A 13,982-nucleotide genomic window follows, 5' to 3' on the forward strand; every position below is an offset into this window, starting at 1 on the left:
GTCTATAAAATTGTTTTCTAGTGTCCCTTCATGTGCCCCTATGGGTCATGGAAGGGGCATCTGAGGTGGCAGTTGATAATTGACGCAGGGTTTCATGATGGTCTTTAAGCTGGGCCACTGTGTGCTGGATCTTGTCCCCAAACAGGTTTTCTCCTGTACAGAGGAGATCTGCTAATTTGTCCTGTACCTCTGGGCATAGGTCTGAGGCCTTAAGCCAGGCCCAGCGTCTAGCACTGATGCCTGCTGCCGAAACTCTGGATGTTGCCGAAACTCTGGATCCAATCCTTTTTGTAGGATGGAGGATAAGCTCTCCTGAAACTGCTGTGGCAGGGTCTCTGAGAATTCTTGGACTTGCTTCCAGAGATTCATATTATATTGGGTCATGTATAGTTGGTATGCTGCTATACGAGCTATTAACATGGACCCTTGAAAAAACTCTGCGCTCTAATGCATCCAACGCCTTCTGTTCCTTTCCAGGAGGAGCAGAGGAATGTGGACGGGATCTTTTAGCCTTCTTTTGGGTTGATTCCACCACTACAGAATGGTGGGGCAATTGGCTCTTCTAAAAACCTGGGGCTTGTTGAACCAGGTACGTGGGATCCGTCTTCCTGTTTACTGGAGGTACAGTACCCAGATGATCCCACAGGCAGTGCAAGAGGTTGAGAAGAACTTCATGCACTGGTATCGCCATTACTTCTTTTGGAGCATCTACGAATTGTAAGACCTCCAACATTTTGTGGCGAGCGTCTTCCTCCGTTACCAGTTGAATGGAATAGTTTCAGAAATCTCCTTGACAAAGCTGGAAAAGGAGAGGTCTTCCGGAGGAGAACAACGCCTTTCTTCCATGGGTGAAGGCTTCGAGAGAAGTTCCTCAGAAGCTTGTGAGGAATGGTCAGAGGATGCATCCTCCCATGGATCCTAGGGAGTCTCCCCTTCACCCACGGGCCTCCAGAGGGAGGGAGGGAAAACACCAAACCCGAGAGGGTGGGAAGGCGGCATCGATGGATGGCGAGGTGGCATCGAGCCAGGCGGCACCGGCATCAAAGGAGGTGGTGCAGGCATCGAGGGCACCGAGGTAAATGAGGTGCACCTAGGTACTGATAAACCTGATGGCCCTGGAATGGGTTCCGGCATCGGTGGGTCCCGTGCAGGGACTGGGCCGGAGGCCGCCTCATCCTCCTCCAAGGAACCCGAAATGGGAATCAGGATCTGTGGAGGCATCGATGGTTGACTTGGTGCCAGCATGTCCGATGGCACGGGTTAAGTCAGTAGGGCACTGATGAGGGTGTCCAAATGTTCCAGAAGCAGTGCGAACATCGAGGGCACCGGTTCTGGTGCTGGTATGGGGGCCGATTGGAAGCCCCGGAGTCTGTCCAATTCCTCCCTGAAGGCTGGCCTCCTCCTACCTACTGGACTCCAGTAACGCCTAGCCTGCCTCCTACTCCAGGCGTAAATAACACTGCGCCTGGGGTAGGAGGCAGGCTAGGCGTTACTGGAGTCTCCACATAAATCTGTGGAGGCTCAGTATCCGGCACTGATATCGGTGAGGAACACCTCAGTGTCCCGGGTCCAGAGAAGGATGGGGGCTCCTCTCCCTGGGCCCTCTTTGCAGGTGGTTCGGTGGAAGTCGATGCCGCTGCAGTGTCGGTGCCGGCACTGGGTGGAGAAGCACGTTGGTGCCGGTGGCGGTGGTTCCCCCGGTGCTTGGTCCGGTCCTTCTCTGGCACCGAGGACAGTGAAGCAGATGTCTTAGAATGGGTGGACATTGGAGACGGACAGTTACCCGCTCCATGGTCTTCCTGGCATGGCGACTCCGAGGTAGATGGGTCTCCTCGGCTTGGTGCACTCTGTACTGGAGTCAATGGAACAGACCGTTTTGTGGCAAACAAATGCTCCATTTTTTCCAGTCAAGCATGCCGGCCTTTGGGGGTCATTTGTGCGCAACTGGGGCAGCGACGGACGTCGTGGGAAGGCCCGAGGCACAAAACACATCATTGTGCGGGTCCATTATGGACATAGTGCCCCGAGTGTCCAAGGACTTTCTAAACCCAGTCGCCATGTTGAAAAAAATGTGGCGTGCGGTCGGTGGCCGGACACTGAGAGGTATGCCACTGGGAACCGACTGGATTGGCTTTGCACCTTTATATGGACTGTAATCCCTGCCAAAAGCAGTCATACGTGGACTGGAGGGCACTGCAACACAAGATAAGTGTTTCTCAGGATAACTTCATCAACTGAAGTATCTTTCAACATTGATTAGCTCCTATTGGGAGCCCTTGTTAAAATAGTCTCAGTGACCAATGATTAGAAAGGCCTAACGCTCCCTAGAGCTTTTTAAGCCTGTAGCTTCTTGGGCACGTTATATGAGGTCACTTTGAGCATAACATATTGTTGACCCTTTTACACACAGCAGGATCTTGATTTTTGCATTACTAGTGATTTCCTGACTGCCTCGGATTCTTTCATTATTTATATTTATTTTCACAGCATATATGAACTTTCCCTCCAAAACAAGTGACTTATGTGTGTCCAAAAGTTTAACTATTTGGTACAAGTTTTTGAAGCAGGTTTTTATAGAGTTGTTTGGAAGCATTTTTACCCATCAGCTCATGAGCACACCTTTTTCCATTCTGAAGAATTATATTTGTCACAATGGATGAACTACAAAGCAGTAAGTTTGTGATATCTGAACTCTGTCAAACATTTATATTTGCTCAGAATCTGACTTTGTGCCTGTCTCCTTTATATATTTATGCATAAAATGGACTCATCTGGAGACATCATCGTAAAAAGTGTTAATAAAGTGGGCCCGATATTCAACGCGCATTCGGCACTATTCAGGTGGAAAAGCGGGAATTATGCAGCTAAGTATCAGCCCAGAATATACGCCTACGTATAAGTCTGTTTCATGGCTAAAAGCTGCACGCACAAAAAGTAGACGTGTACTGGGCGGATCCGGGGTGGAGCACCTTAGTTGTATAATTTATACAGATAACCAGCAATATTTGGAGTTAGCCACATAAATTTACATCTAAGCTTAGATACCCCATAAAGCAGGTCTAAGCGTAGCCGGGTTGACTTATCTGCGAAGTGCGCACATATATGCAGAAGATACATTGTAACTCAGCCGGATCAGTCATATCTGGTTAGATTACTTAAACGAGCAGCTTCTTTCCACAGAATAAGAGGTTTAGTAAATCAGGCCCCGAGTGTTGCTTACCCTCCTCCTGGATGTGAAGATTCTGGGGGCTTCTCATCCTCTCCGTCTTTCCAGGGCTCCCGCTCTGATCAGCTGATATCCATGTGCAGTCATTCATATAAAATCTGTCACTCTTCACTGAGTTTTCATCCTAAAGCCAAACATAAAAGGTTAGTGGATGCCACACTGCAGGCAGTACAAATGTTGCAGAAGTAGGTGGGGGTGACAGCACTTCCTGCCTGAGGACTCCTAAAGGAAGGCGTGCAAGAGAGAGGAGGGAAGCTAGAGAGCAGAGGGGAAGAGAAGGAAGAGAGAAAGAGGTGGCGGGAAGGAGGGGGGCGATGGTTTGGTGGGAAGAGCACGCCGGCTCTCTTTCGGCGCACGCAGGAGCATCTGCATAGCAATTAGTGGCAGACTGGGGAATTTGTACCTATCAAACGCCCTGCATGGTCCTCCCTTCAAAAACTGGGGCCAGAATACAAACGTGACCTCTAAGTTTCAGCTCAGGAGAATGGAGTCAGCTTTCTGTTTATTTATTTTTAAGTAGTAAATCACATCGCTTTACAAGAAATAAAGGGAAATGTTTCCAAGCAATGAGCAGGGCTGGTTACAGAGGAATCTTCGGGTAGAGGAGTGAACATTATGAACATAAACATAATATAAACAATCTAACTTACAGCACTTCAAGTGCTGGGTATTTCGTCAGGATGGGTAGGGGGTGAGCAGAGGCGATGGGATGCACTAAGGGGGCACGGTTCTTTCACAGAGAGGGATTGGGGAGTGTTTTCGGAAGAGCCATGTTTTTAGGGTTGCATTGTGAGCTCGGCTGTTTACGTATGAGGTTCTCCTCCCTTTCACTGCCTCCCTTTCACTGCCCCCCTGTCCACCCGAGCCACCAGATCCACCAACAAAGGCACCCTACATGTTCAATCCTTGAAATTGGCTCATCTCTCCTCCACCCGCGACTGTGCCATCTCCATTGCCGGTCCCGCTCTCTGGAATACACTACCTGTCCACATGCGACTTGAACCCTGTGCATTTAAATTAAAAAAGAAACTAAAAACTCTTCTGTTCAACCATGCCTACACAGAATAACTCCTTCCACTCCCTCTCGTAGTCCCCTTTCAGGTGACCACCCTCTCCTTATATTAAGGAGACTTTCATTGTAAATTGTTTTGGTTATTACCTTCTTGTTCCCCTATCCTTCCTACTGCCTCTCTGTTCTACCCCCCGCCCAGTTACATTACCCTGTTGATATGTATTTTCCAATCTTTCAGTTATTATGTGAACCGGTATGTTGTCCCCACAAATACCGGTATATAAAAGTTTCTAAATAAATAAATAAATGTACCAAGCTCCAGCCACCCCCTCCCCAGTAATCTCCATGCCAGATCAGATCCACCAGTGCCACACATAAGAAACATGCCTGCATCAAACTAAACCTGGACCGCGTGTCCTGAACAATCTTTTTTAAGGTTTTATTGAACTACGTACACTTTTCAAGCTACAAGATGTCAGACTAACAATTTTTATCTTCTCTTTTAATCACTTATTCCCTCACTCCCCAATATATTCCCATAAAGTAATACAGCAAAATAAGAATAAGTTAAACATGAATCCCCTCCTCCTAAACGTCCTCCACATTCCTGACTGCTCTCTCTCTCTCCTCCTCCGGATCTGTGGTCTGTGAGCCCAGTCCCACACTGCTGCAGACAGGCGTCGGGAGCCATCCCTGCCAAGGACTGCCGAGTCTGCAGGGAACATTTGCAACGAAGAGAAGCAGCGTGGAAGCCATTTCCTGCCATGAGGAGAGGTCTAGCCCACCTAAATTAAACCCTGTGCTGCCAAAATCCTGCATCTGTACTTGGGAGGGCGGTAATAAGTGCTGGCAGTGAAGAGGAGCAACACGCTGTTTCTATCTCACTCAGGCTGAAAAGAGTGAGGAGTAGGGGCTGAGAGCAGATCCTGCCACATGGAGAGGCCTGGAAGAGCCAGAAGAGGAGCAACACGCTGTTTCTATCTCACTCAGGCTGAAAAGAGTGAGGAGTAGGGGCTGAGAGCAGATCCTGCCACATGGAGAGGCCTGGAAGAGCCAGAAGAGGAGCAACACGCTGTTTCTATCTCACTCAGGCTGAAAAGAGTGAGGAGTAGGGGCTGAGAGCAGATCCTGCCACATGGGGAGGCCTGGAAGAGCCAGAAGAGGAGCAAACACGCTGTTTCTATCTCACTCAGGCTGAAAAGAGTGAGGAGTAGGGGCTGAGAGCAGATCCTGCCACATGGGGAGGCCTGGAAGAGCCAGAAGAGGAGCAACACGCTGTTTTCTATCTCACTCAGGCTGAAAAGAGTGAGGAGTAGGGGCTGAGAGCAGATCCTGCCACATGGAGAGGCCTGGAAGAGCCAGAAGAGGAGCAACACGCTGTTTCTATCTCACTCAGGCTGAAAAGAGTGAGGAGTAGGGGCTGAGAGCAGATCCTGCCACATGGGGAGGCCTGGAAGAGCCAGAAGAGGAGCAACACGCTGTTTCTATCTCACTCAGGCTGAAAAGAGTGAGGAGTAGGGGCTGAGAGCAGATCCTGCCACATGGGGAGGCCTGGAAGAGCCAGAAGAGGAGCAACACGCTGTTTCTATCTCACTCAGGCTGAAAAGAGTGAGGAGTAGGGGCTGAGAGCAGATCCTGCCACATGGGGAGGCCTGGAAGAGCCAGAAGAGGAGCAACACGCTGTTTCTATCTCACTCAGGCTGAAAAGAGTGAGGAGTAGGGGCTGAGAGCAGATCCTGCCACATGGGGAGGCCTGGAAGAGCCAGAGGTCTAGTCCCGCTATGAAAATAGGGCATGAAGAAGAGGAGGGCGCTAACTTTTACCAAGGTAATATGGGGAAGAGGGCCAGCATTGAAAGGCCATAGAGGAGGGAGAGGCATTATGGGACAGAGAGAAAGAAAGGGGCCGTGGGGAGAGGGTGGGCAGAAGGGCAGGGTCAGGGGTGCAGTCAGGAGAGGAGAGGGGGCTGAGAGTGATACTGTCATGGTGAATGGAAAGAATCAAACGTTCCCAGGTATGCAGAGTGCGCAGAAGTTTTGTATCCTCATTCATTTTAATTATTTAGTGGTGCTTGATGCTGTCTTCCTATAGGAAATATTTTGTTGGTGTTTTGCAAAATTTAAAAAACAAAATTTGAGCTTTAAGGATATTTTGTTTATCAGCTGTTCTGAACGTCTATTTTTATAAGTACGGTTTTCTATTATTTATTTATTTATTTATTTATTTGATTTTTTTATATACCGGCATTCGCGATGGGAGTCGCATCATGTCGGTTTACAATTAACAGGATGTGAACAAAAGGATAAGAACTTAGAACAATATCATGTGATGTAAGAAGAAGTAGCAGTTACAATAAAACAGGGACATAATGCAACTTGGAATGGAAAGAAAGCGATAGAAAAACATTAACAGTGAGATAGTAGAGTAACAAGGTAATAGACCTGTCCATTAAAAATAAAGATCATTTTGGAGTTGTCCAGTTATTGATTATCCTGAAGGGAGGTCTTTGTTGTTTGAGTTGAAGAAGGATTCAATTGGTATCTGGAAAGGCTTTCATAAATAACCAGGTTTTCAGTCTTTTTCTGAAAGTAGGAAGGCAGGGTTCCTGTCTCAGTTCTGGTGGGATAGAGTTCCATAACATGGGTCCTGCTGTAGAGAAAGCCCTGTCTCTAAGCGTCATGTGGTGGAAGGTTTTGGCAGGGGGGACCTGTAGAGAATCTCTGTAGGACTCTCTGATAGGTCTGGTGGAGGTATGTTTTTTAAATGGTTTAGTTTATTATGATTTAGATTTCTTGATTTTATTGTTTGATTTATGAGGAATGCAATGTTCTTCTTTTTCCGTTGTTGCACTTCATACAGACTCTGGCTTCTCGCGATTTCCAGTTCAGTTTTTGTCTGCACATATCTTTTTATACTTTCTGGTCTTTTTATTCTATATTTGGTGAGGGTCTGTCTGTGTCCTGCATGTATGACAAAGTAAAGTATTCTGCTGGCGTGTACTTTCTCTGTAGGGTTCTATAGCAACTTAGTTTGTTCAATTTTCCTTATAGAAAATATAGAAGGTTACTCATGGGGAAATTCTGCACACAGAAATTTAAAATTCTGAAAAATTCTGCACACTTTATATTGTTCAAAATAACACAATATACATGACAGTCTAAGTAATTCATTTAAAATGTAATAGAGAAAAAATGTATTACTTAAAGATGTTTGGCCGGATTTTAAATGCCCTGCGTGCGTAAATCCAGCCGGATTTACGCGCGCAGGGCACTCGCGTGCCGGCGCACCTATTTTGCATAGGCCGCCGGCGCGTGCAGAGCCCCGGGACGCGCATAAGTCCCGGGGTTTCATAAAAGGGGCGTGTCGGGGGCGTGTCGGGGGCATTCCATGAATGACGCGGCGTTTCGGAGGTGTGATGCGGCGTTTTGGGGGCGGGCCCGGGGCGTGGCGCCGGCCTGGGAGCGTAGTCGAGGCCTCCGGACCAGCCCCCGGGTCGGGTGATGGCGCGCCAGCAGTCCCCTGGCATGCGCAGATTTAAGTCTGCTTTCAGCAGGCGTAAATCTGCCAACAAAGGTAAGGGGGGGGTTTAGATAGGGCCGGGGGGGTTTAGATAGGGCCGGGGGGGGGAAGGTGGGGGAGAGCGAAGGAAAGTTCCCTCCGAGGCAGGCCACGCTGGGCTCGGCACGCGCAGGTTGCACAAATGTGCACCCCCTTGCGTGCGCCGACCCCGGATTTTATAAGATACGCGCGGCTATGCGCGTATCTTATAAAATCCAGCGTACTTTTGTTCACGCCTGGTGCGCGAACAAAAGTACGCGCTTGCGCAAAATTATAAAATCTACCCTGTAGAGTTTTAAATATTTTGAGCAGAATTTTCCTAGAAGAACAGTGTAAGAGTCTCTGCCACCCTCTTTCCCTACTCCCTTGGCCAGTTTCCTTTCACTTTGCCCTCTCAGGCGCCAACTCGTCCACCCTCCACTCTTTTTCCCCTCCCCCTCTATTTATTTATTTAAAATGTTTCTATACCGTCGTTTAGTAATGCACCATCACAACGGTTTACATTTCGGCACGAAATAGGTTGGTTAGGTTTCTAAGTTATCCATGGTGTGCCAATATTTTACGGTTACATAGTTCAGTAATATACTCTAAATGAGAGATGAGTTGGGGTTACCATTTATATGATTTTGGGATAATCATATATGTGTATACTGTTTCAATTTAATATTTAATAATGGGTAACAAATAATAAAATTGTCAATTTTCTGTTTCTTGGTGACTTTCTGCTTTGTGTATGTGTTGTTATTCCGCTACCTCACTGTGAAATGCTTTTTTGAAGAGCCAGGTTTTTAAGCCTTTTTTGAAGAGTTTTAATTCTTTCATTAGTCTTAATTCCAGGGGTAATGTGTTCCACAATAATGGTCCTGCCAAAGATAGTGCTCTCTCTCTAACTTGGGTCAACTTTGCTGTTTTGACTGAGGGAATGGTTAGTAGAGCTTTATTGGCCGATCTGAGATTTCTTTGAGGGACATGTAATCGCAGTGCGGTGTTTAGCCAGTCAGCGTTTTCGTCATTTATTAGTTCATGAACTGTGCATAGTGTTTTAAATTGAGCTCTCTGTTCTATTGGGAGCCAGTGTAAATCTGCAAGTGTTTGGGTGATATGATCTCTTCTGCCTTTACCAGTCAGTATTCTGGCAGCCGAGTTCTGTAGTATTTGCAGTGGTCTGATAGTGGTGTATGGTAATCCTAGGAAAAGTGTGTTACAGTAGTCCGTGCTGGCAAATATTAATGCTTGTAGTACTGTACGAAAGTGTTCCTGATTCAATAAGGGTTTTAGTCTTCTAAGGACCATTAGTTTGGCATAGCCTTCTCTTACTTTTATTGATATGTGTTGTTTAATACTGATTTCGGTGTCCACAATAACTCCTAGATTTCTAACCTTATCGTTTAACTCCACTAATTTATCATTTTTAAGTTTGATGGGATTTTGAATTCTTACAATATTTTTTTGTTCAAGGTGTATAAATTCCGTTTTTTCTATGTTAATTACTAGTTCCATTTGAGTTAATAGTTGTTTTATTATGTCTAGATACATCATTGCAAAGTTCAGTGTTTTCTCAATTGACTCTTCCACTGGTAGAATTAGTTGGATGTCGTCAGCATATATGTAGTGTATGATCCCTAGCCCTGCTAGTAGGTGGCAGAGGGGGCGCATGTAAATGTTAAATAGAGTCACTGAGAGTGCTGAGCCCTGGGGGACTCCTGTTTTTAGGCCAATCTTGTCTGATATTGTGTTTTTTATCTTTACCTGATAAAATCTATTTGTAGATCTAGATTCAACCCCCTTCCACTATATCTCTACTCCCAGAGTTGACCTCTCTCTCTCAGTACTGCCCCTCTCACAGGCGCCCTCTCTCACACACACACACACACACACCCCCCATACAAGCTCCCTCTCTCTCTCACACACACACACCTTCACACAGGCTCCCCCTCTCTCATGCACATACACCCCCCCATACAGGCTCCCTCTCTCTCACACACACACACACACATTTTCACACAGGCTCCCCCTCTCTCATGCACATACACCCCCCCCCCCAATACAGGCTCCCTCTCTCTCACACACACACACACACACCTTCACACAGGCTTCCTCTCTCTCATGCACATAACCCCCCCCCCCCATACAGGCTTCCTCTCTCTCACACACACACCACACACCTTCACACAGGCTCCCTCTCTCTCATGCACATACACCTCCCCATACAGGCTCCCTCTCTCACACACACACACACACACACACACACCTTCACACAGGCTTCCTCTCTCTCATGCACATACACCCCCCCCCCCAATACAGGCTCCCTCTCTCTCACACACACACCACACACCTTCACACAGGCTCCCTCTCTCTCATGCACATACACCTCCCCATACAGGCTCCCTCTCTCACACACACACACACACACTTTCACACAGGCTCCCCCTCTCTCATGCACATACACCCCCCCATACAGGCTCCCTCTCTCTCACACACCTTCACACAGGCTCCCTCTCTGTCATGCACATACACCTCCCCATACAGGCTCCCTCTCTCTCACACACACACACACACACACACCCCTTCACACAGGCTTCCTCTCTCTCATGCACATACACCCCCCCCCATACAGGCTCCCTCTCTCTCTCACACACACACACACTTTCACACAGGCTCCCCCTCTCTCATGCACATACACCCCCCCATACAGGCTCCATCTCTCTCACACACACACACACCTTCACACAGGCTTCCTCTCTCTCATGCACATACACCCCCCCCCCAATACAGGCTCCCTCTCTCTCACACATACACACACCCTCATATAGGTTCCCTCTCTCTCTCTTGCACACAAACATCCCCTCAAACAGGCTCCTTCTCTCTTACTCGCACACACACACACACCCTCATACATACATACTCCCTTCAACAGGATTCCTCATTCTCTTGCACACATCCTCACACAGGCTCTCTTTCACACACACACACACACCCCTTTACACAGCTCCCTCTCTCACAAACAAGCACCCTCATTCCCTCACATACACACAATGCCTTTTCACTCACACCAGTTCCCAGGTTCTCATACATATACACACTCCTTCACAATCGCCTCACATATGCTCCCTCTCTCTGGCATGTGCACACACCCACACACATGCTCTCTCTCTCATACACAAACCCTTGCGCACAGGTTCTCTCGCACACACATACACACACACCTCTACACACAGACTCACGCTCACCAGGGCCTGCTACATTTTTGCCGCAAGCAGGATGGGCTCCACTCACAGTTGTCGGGACCTGTGCAGAAAATGGAAATTCTGTGCAAGAGGGGAATTCTGAGCAAATTCTGCCCTCTGCAGTAGCGCAGAATTCCCCCAGGAATATAAGGTGTACTGATATGTTAGGGCCTGGTGTAATATTTGCAATGTTGCTTTTTTCATAGGTAGGAGTTTTACTGTTATTTTGATATGGGAAGATTTTTAGTGTTTGTTTGCTGTTGTTATTGAGTGTACTAATGGCTTTCTGAGGGCTAAGCAAATCTAATACCATATGCATTCCAAGTATCTTTTTTGCTATTTTGCAGGGTTTTCTGGTTGGCATCACAGCACAGCATGTAAATATAATGTATATATGTCATTAACGTGATATTTTTACCTCAGATGCTACACTTTGAATTAGAAAAGGAGCTAGAATGGAGGTGGGGGAGGGCAGGAAAAGACCTAGGATGGAGCTGGGAGAAGTCGGGGAGGACCTACGATGGTGTTTGGAGAGAAAGTGACCTAGTTTTTTCTTGTGGAGTTAAATAATTACAATATAAATGAAACCAAGGAAAGCTAATTATTTAATTTTGCTCCTTTCATTTGTAAAACAATACAGTATTGTTTATGGATTTAAACCACAGACACCACCAGAAAAATCTCACTTTTTGGCCTTCAGTATCATTGCTTGAGGTGGGAAATCTTGCTCTCTGGGATGGGGAGGAGTGAGGGCTAGGGAAAGGAATGTGAATTCATAATCAGGTTTCTCGCTCATCCTGTGGGATTTTGAAAACTGACCACAAAACAGAGAAAAACAAAAGTCAATTACAGAAGGATTTGAAAACATATTTAGTTATTTTCTGGCTTTTTAGATTGTTTCAGCAGCAGCTACACAATGATTGTTACACAAAACTACAAACGTAGAAGGTGTAAGCAGGAAAGGAACAGATATGGATCAGTGGATTAAAACAGGCTCATTAAAGAGGAAAACTGGTGAAAATGAACCAAGCAACACTTTGCAGCAGAAAATGCAAAAATACAGCAATGCATACTTAGAATTGGGATTTACTTGAACTAGTACTGAATAAGAGCCACAACCGCTATGTGTCTTGTGCTACGAAAGCCTGAAACCACCTAACCTTTGTCATCATTTAGAATAAAAACAGTTGAGTTTGTGGGCAAGCCACTTGAGCATTTCACAAGCAGACAACTTAATGAAAGCAAGAAAAAAATGTTGTGTACGGCTACAGATAGTGACAAGGTAAAGGCCGAGGAAGCACCTTACTGATGGCAAAGAAAGGAAAGCCTCACACGTTTGGGGAAGAGTCATCACTACCAGCTGGAAAAGAGATGGTGCCTGCAAGCTAATACATTTAATATCACTGTCAGATAACAGTTCAGCGCTGGATAGGAGAAATGGCTGACCAAGTGAAAAAGCAGCTGTCACAAATATGCAAAAGTCATTATTATACTCTACAAACAGATAATTCCACCGACATTCAAATCTTCTCATAATCATCAGGTATGAATTCAATGGAGAGATGCAGGAAGATTTTCTGTTTTGCAAGTCAGTGCCTACCCATGCAAAAAGCAGAGGCTATTTTTGAGGTTCTGAATAACTTCATACAAGACAATGGAATTGACTGGTCAAAATGTGTTGGAATTAGCACAGATGGAGCTCATGCTATGATAGGACAACACACTGGAGTTGATGCCCGAATTAAAGCTGTGGCTCCTTCAGCCAAATCAACACACTGTAGCATTCACAGGGAGGCACTAGCTTACAAAAAATGTCTGCTGACCTGAAGTCTGTTTTGGATAGATTACCGATCTTATGGTGATAAGCAGCAATAGTGCTGAGATGAACCCTTACTGATGAAGTCTGTAGAACTGTTTGGGATAGATGGTATAAGTACTCCAGTGTTATTGTTTGTAAGGTTTTGGGTGGACCCTTGGACACTGTGGCAGATGACCACGCCCACAGGGGGAAGACCTGTGAGGGGCCACAGGTCATTCTCAGCTTAGGACACACAACACAGAATTATCTTTTATTAAACAGAGTTGGGGAGCCACCAGAGGTGGCAGTAGCGAGTAGAGATGAAGCCCGGCTGGGCTTGTAGTCCCTCAGGACACTGGAACAGCGATCCCTCAATAGCTGTGCTGTAGTGGAGAGAAACTGAGATAGTGAGTACAGTGGAGCATACACAGGGTTCTGGAATAGAGTCTCGTTGGTTGACTACTCACACAGCGGTTTCTCCTGGAAGGTAACACAGATGCTGGAATAGAGGCAGGCCCCTGAAGGAGCGAGTACCTGGTTCCAGGGAACAGCTCTGAGAGAATATAGATGGTAACTCACTGATGGTGTAGGCAGCAATATCTTCCAAGCAGAAGTGAGCTCAGGCAGTGAGTCTGGGAACATGGGCCCTCGAGAAGCGAGTACCGGTTCCAGACAACGACCTGAAAGAAAAGAGAGAGGCCCTCGAGGAACGGGTACCCCAATAGAGTAAGTCCAATTAAGGAGAGGCAGATTAGCTAGGTACGGAGAGCGAATCCCATCTGTAAGGAGTCCCTTCACCACTGCTAACTCGAATAGCTAGCAAACAGAGTAGGCTTTTGTATCCGGGATGCGTGACATCATCACAGGGGGACGCCGCTGAGGTTCGCGCCAAAGAAAGAATAAGAAGCAGGGCCGCGCGGCGCGCGCACCCTATGGCAGCTGAACAACATGGCGGGATGCAGCGCCCAAGCTGGACCGGGGACGCCGGAGAGGATGGCAGGCAGACGCTGCGGCAGCCAAACGTCCATCAACCACGGGAGAAGTCGCCAAAGAGGTAAGGAGGGTGGAGTGGAGACGTCGGGCAGTGACAGTCGTAACAGTACCCCCCTTCAAAGGGTGGTCTCCTCTACGGGTACCAGGTTTAGGCTTCAAAGGATGCGC

General features: G+C 47.0%; 1 protein-coding gene across 3 annotated transcripts in view; it reads right to left on the reverse strand.

Annotated features, from left to right (window-relative positions):
* NOL4L (nucleolar protein 4 like) overlaps positions 1-13,982 on the reverse strand; it is a 297,974-nt gene that overhangs the window by 201,543 nt on the left and 82,449 nt on the right. For all 3 annotated transcript variants that reach the window (XM_029612026.1, XM_029612024.1, XM_029612025.1), the window contains exon 2: positions 3,221-3,350. In XM_029612026.1, coding sequence (XP_029467886.1) covers positions 3,221-3,317 — 97 coding nt within the window. In that variant the 5' untranslated portion in view covers positions 3,318-3,350. The remainder of the gene's footprint in view (positions 1-3,220; positions 3,351-13,982) is intronic.

Source organism: Rhinatrema bivittatum, chromosome 8, assembly GCF_901001135.1.
Source record: "Rhinatrema bivittatum chromosome 8, aRhiBiv1.1, whole genome shotgun sequence".
In the NCBI taxonomy this organism is placed as follows: Eukaryota; Metazoa; Chordata; class Amphibia; order Gymnophiona; family Rhinatrematidae; genus Rhinatrema; species Rhinatrema bivittatum.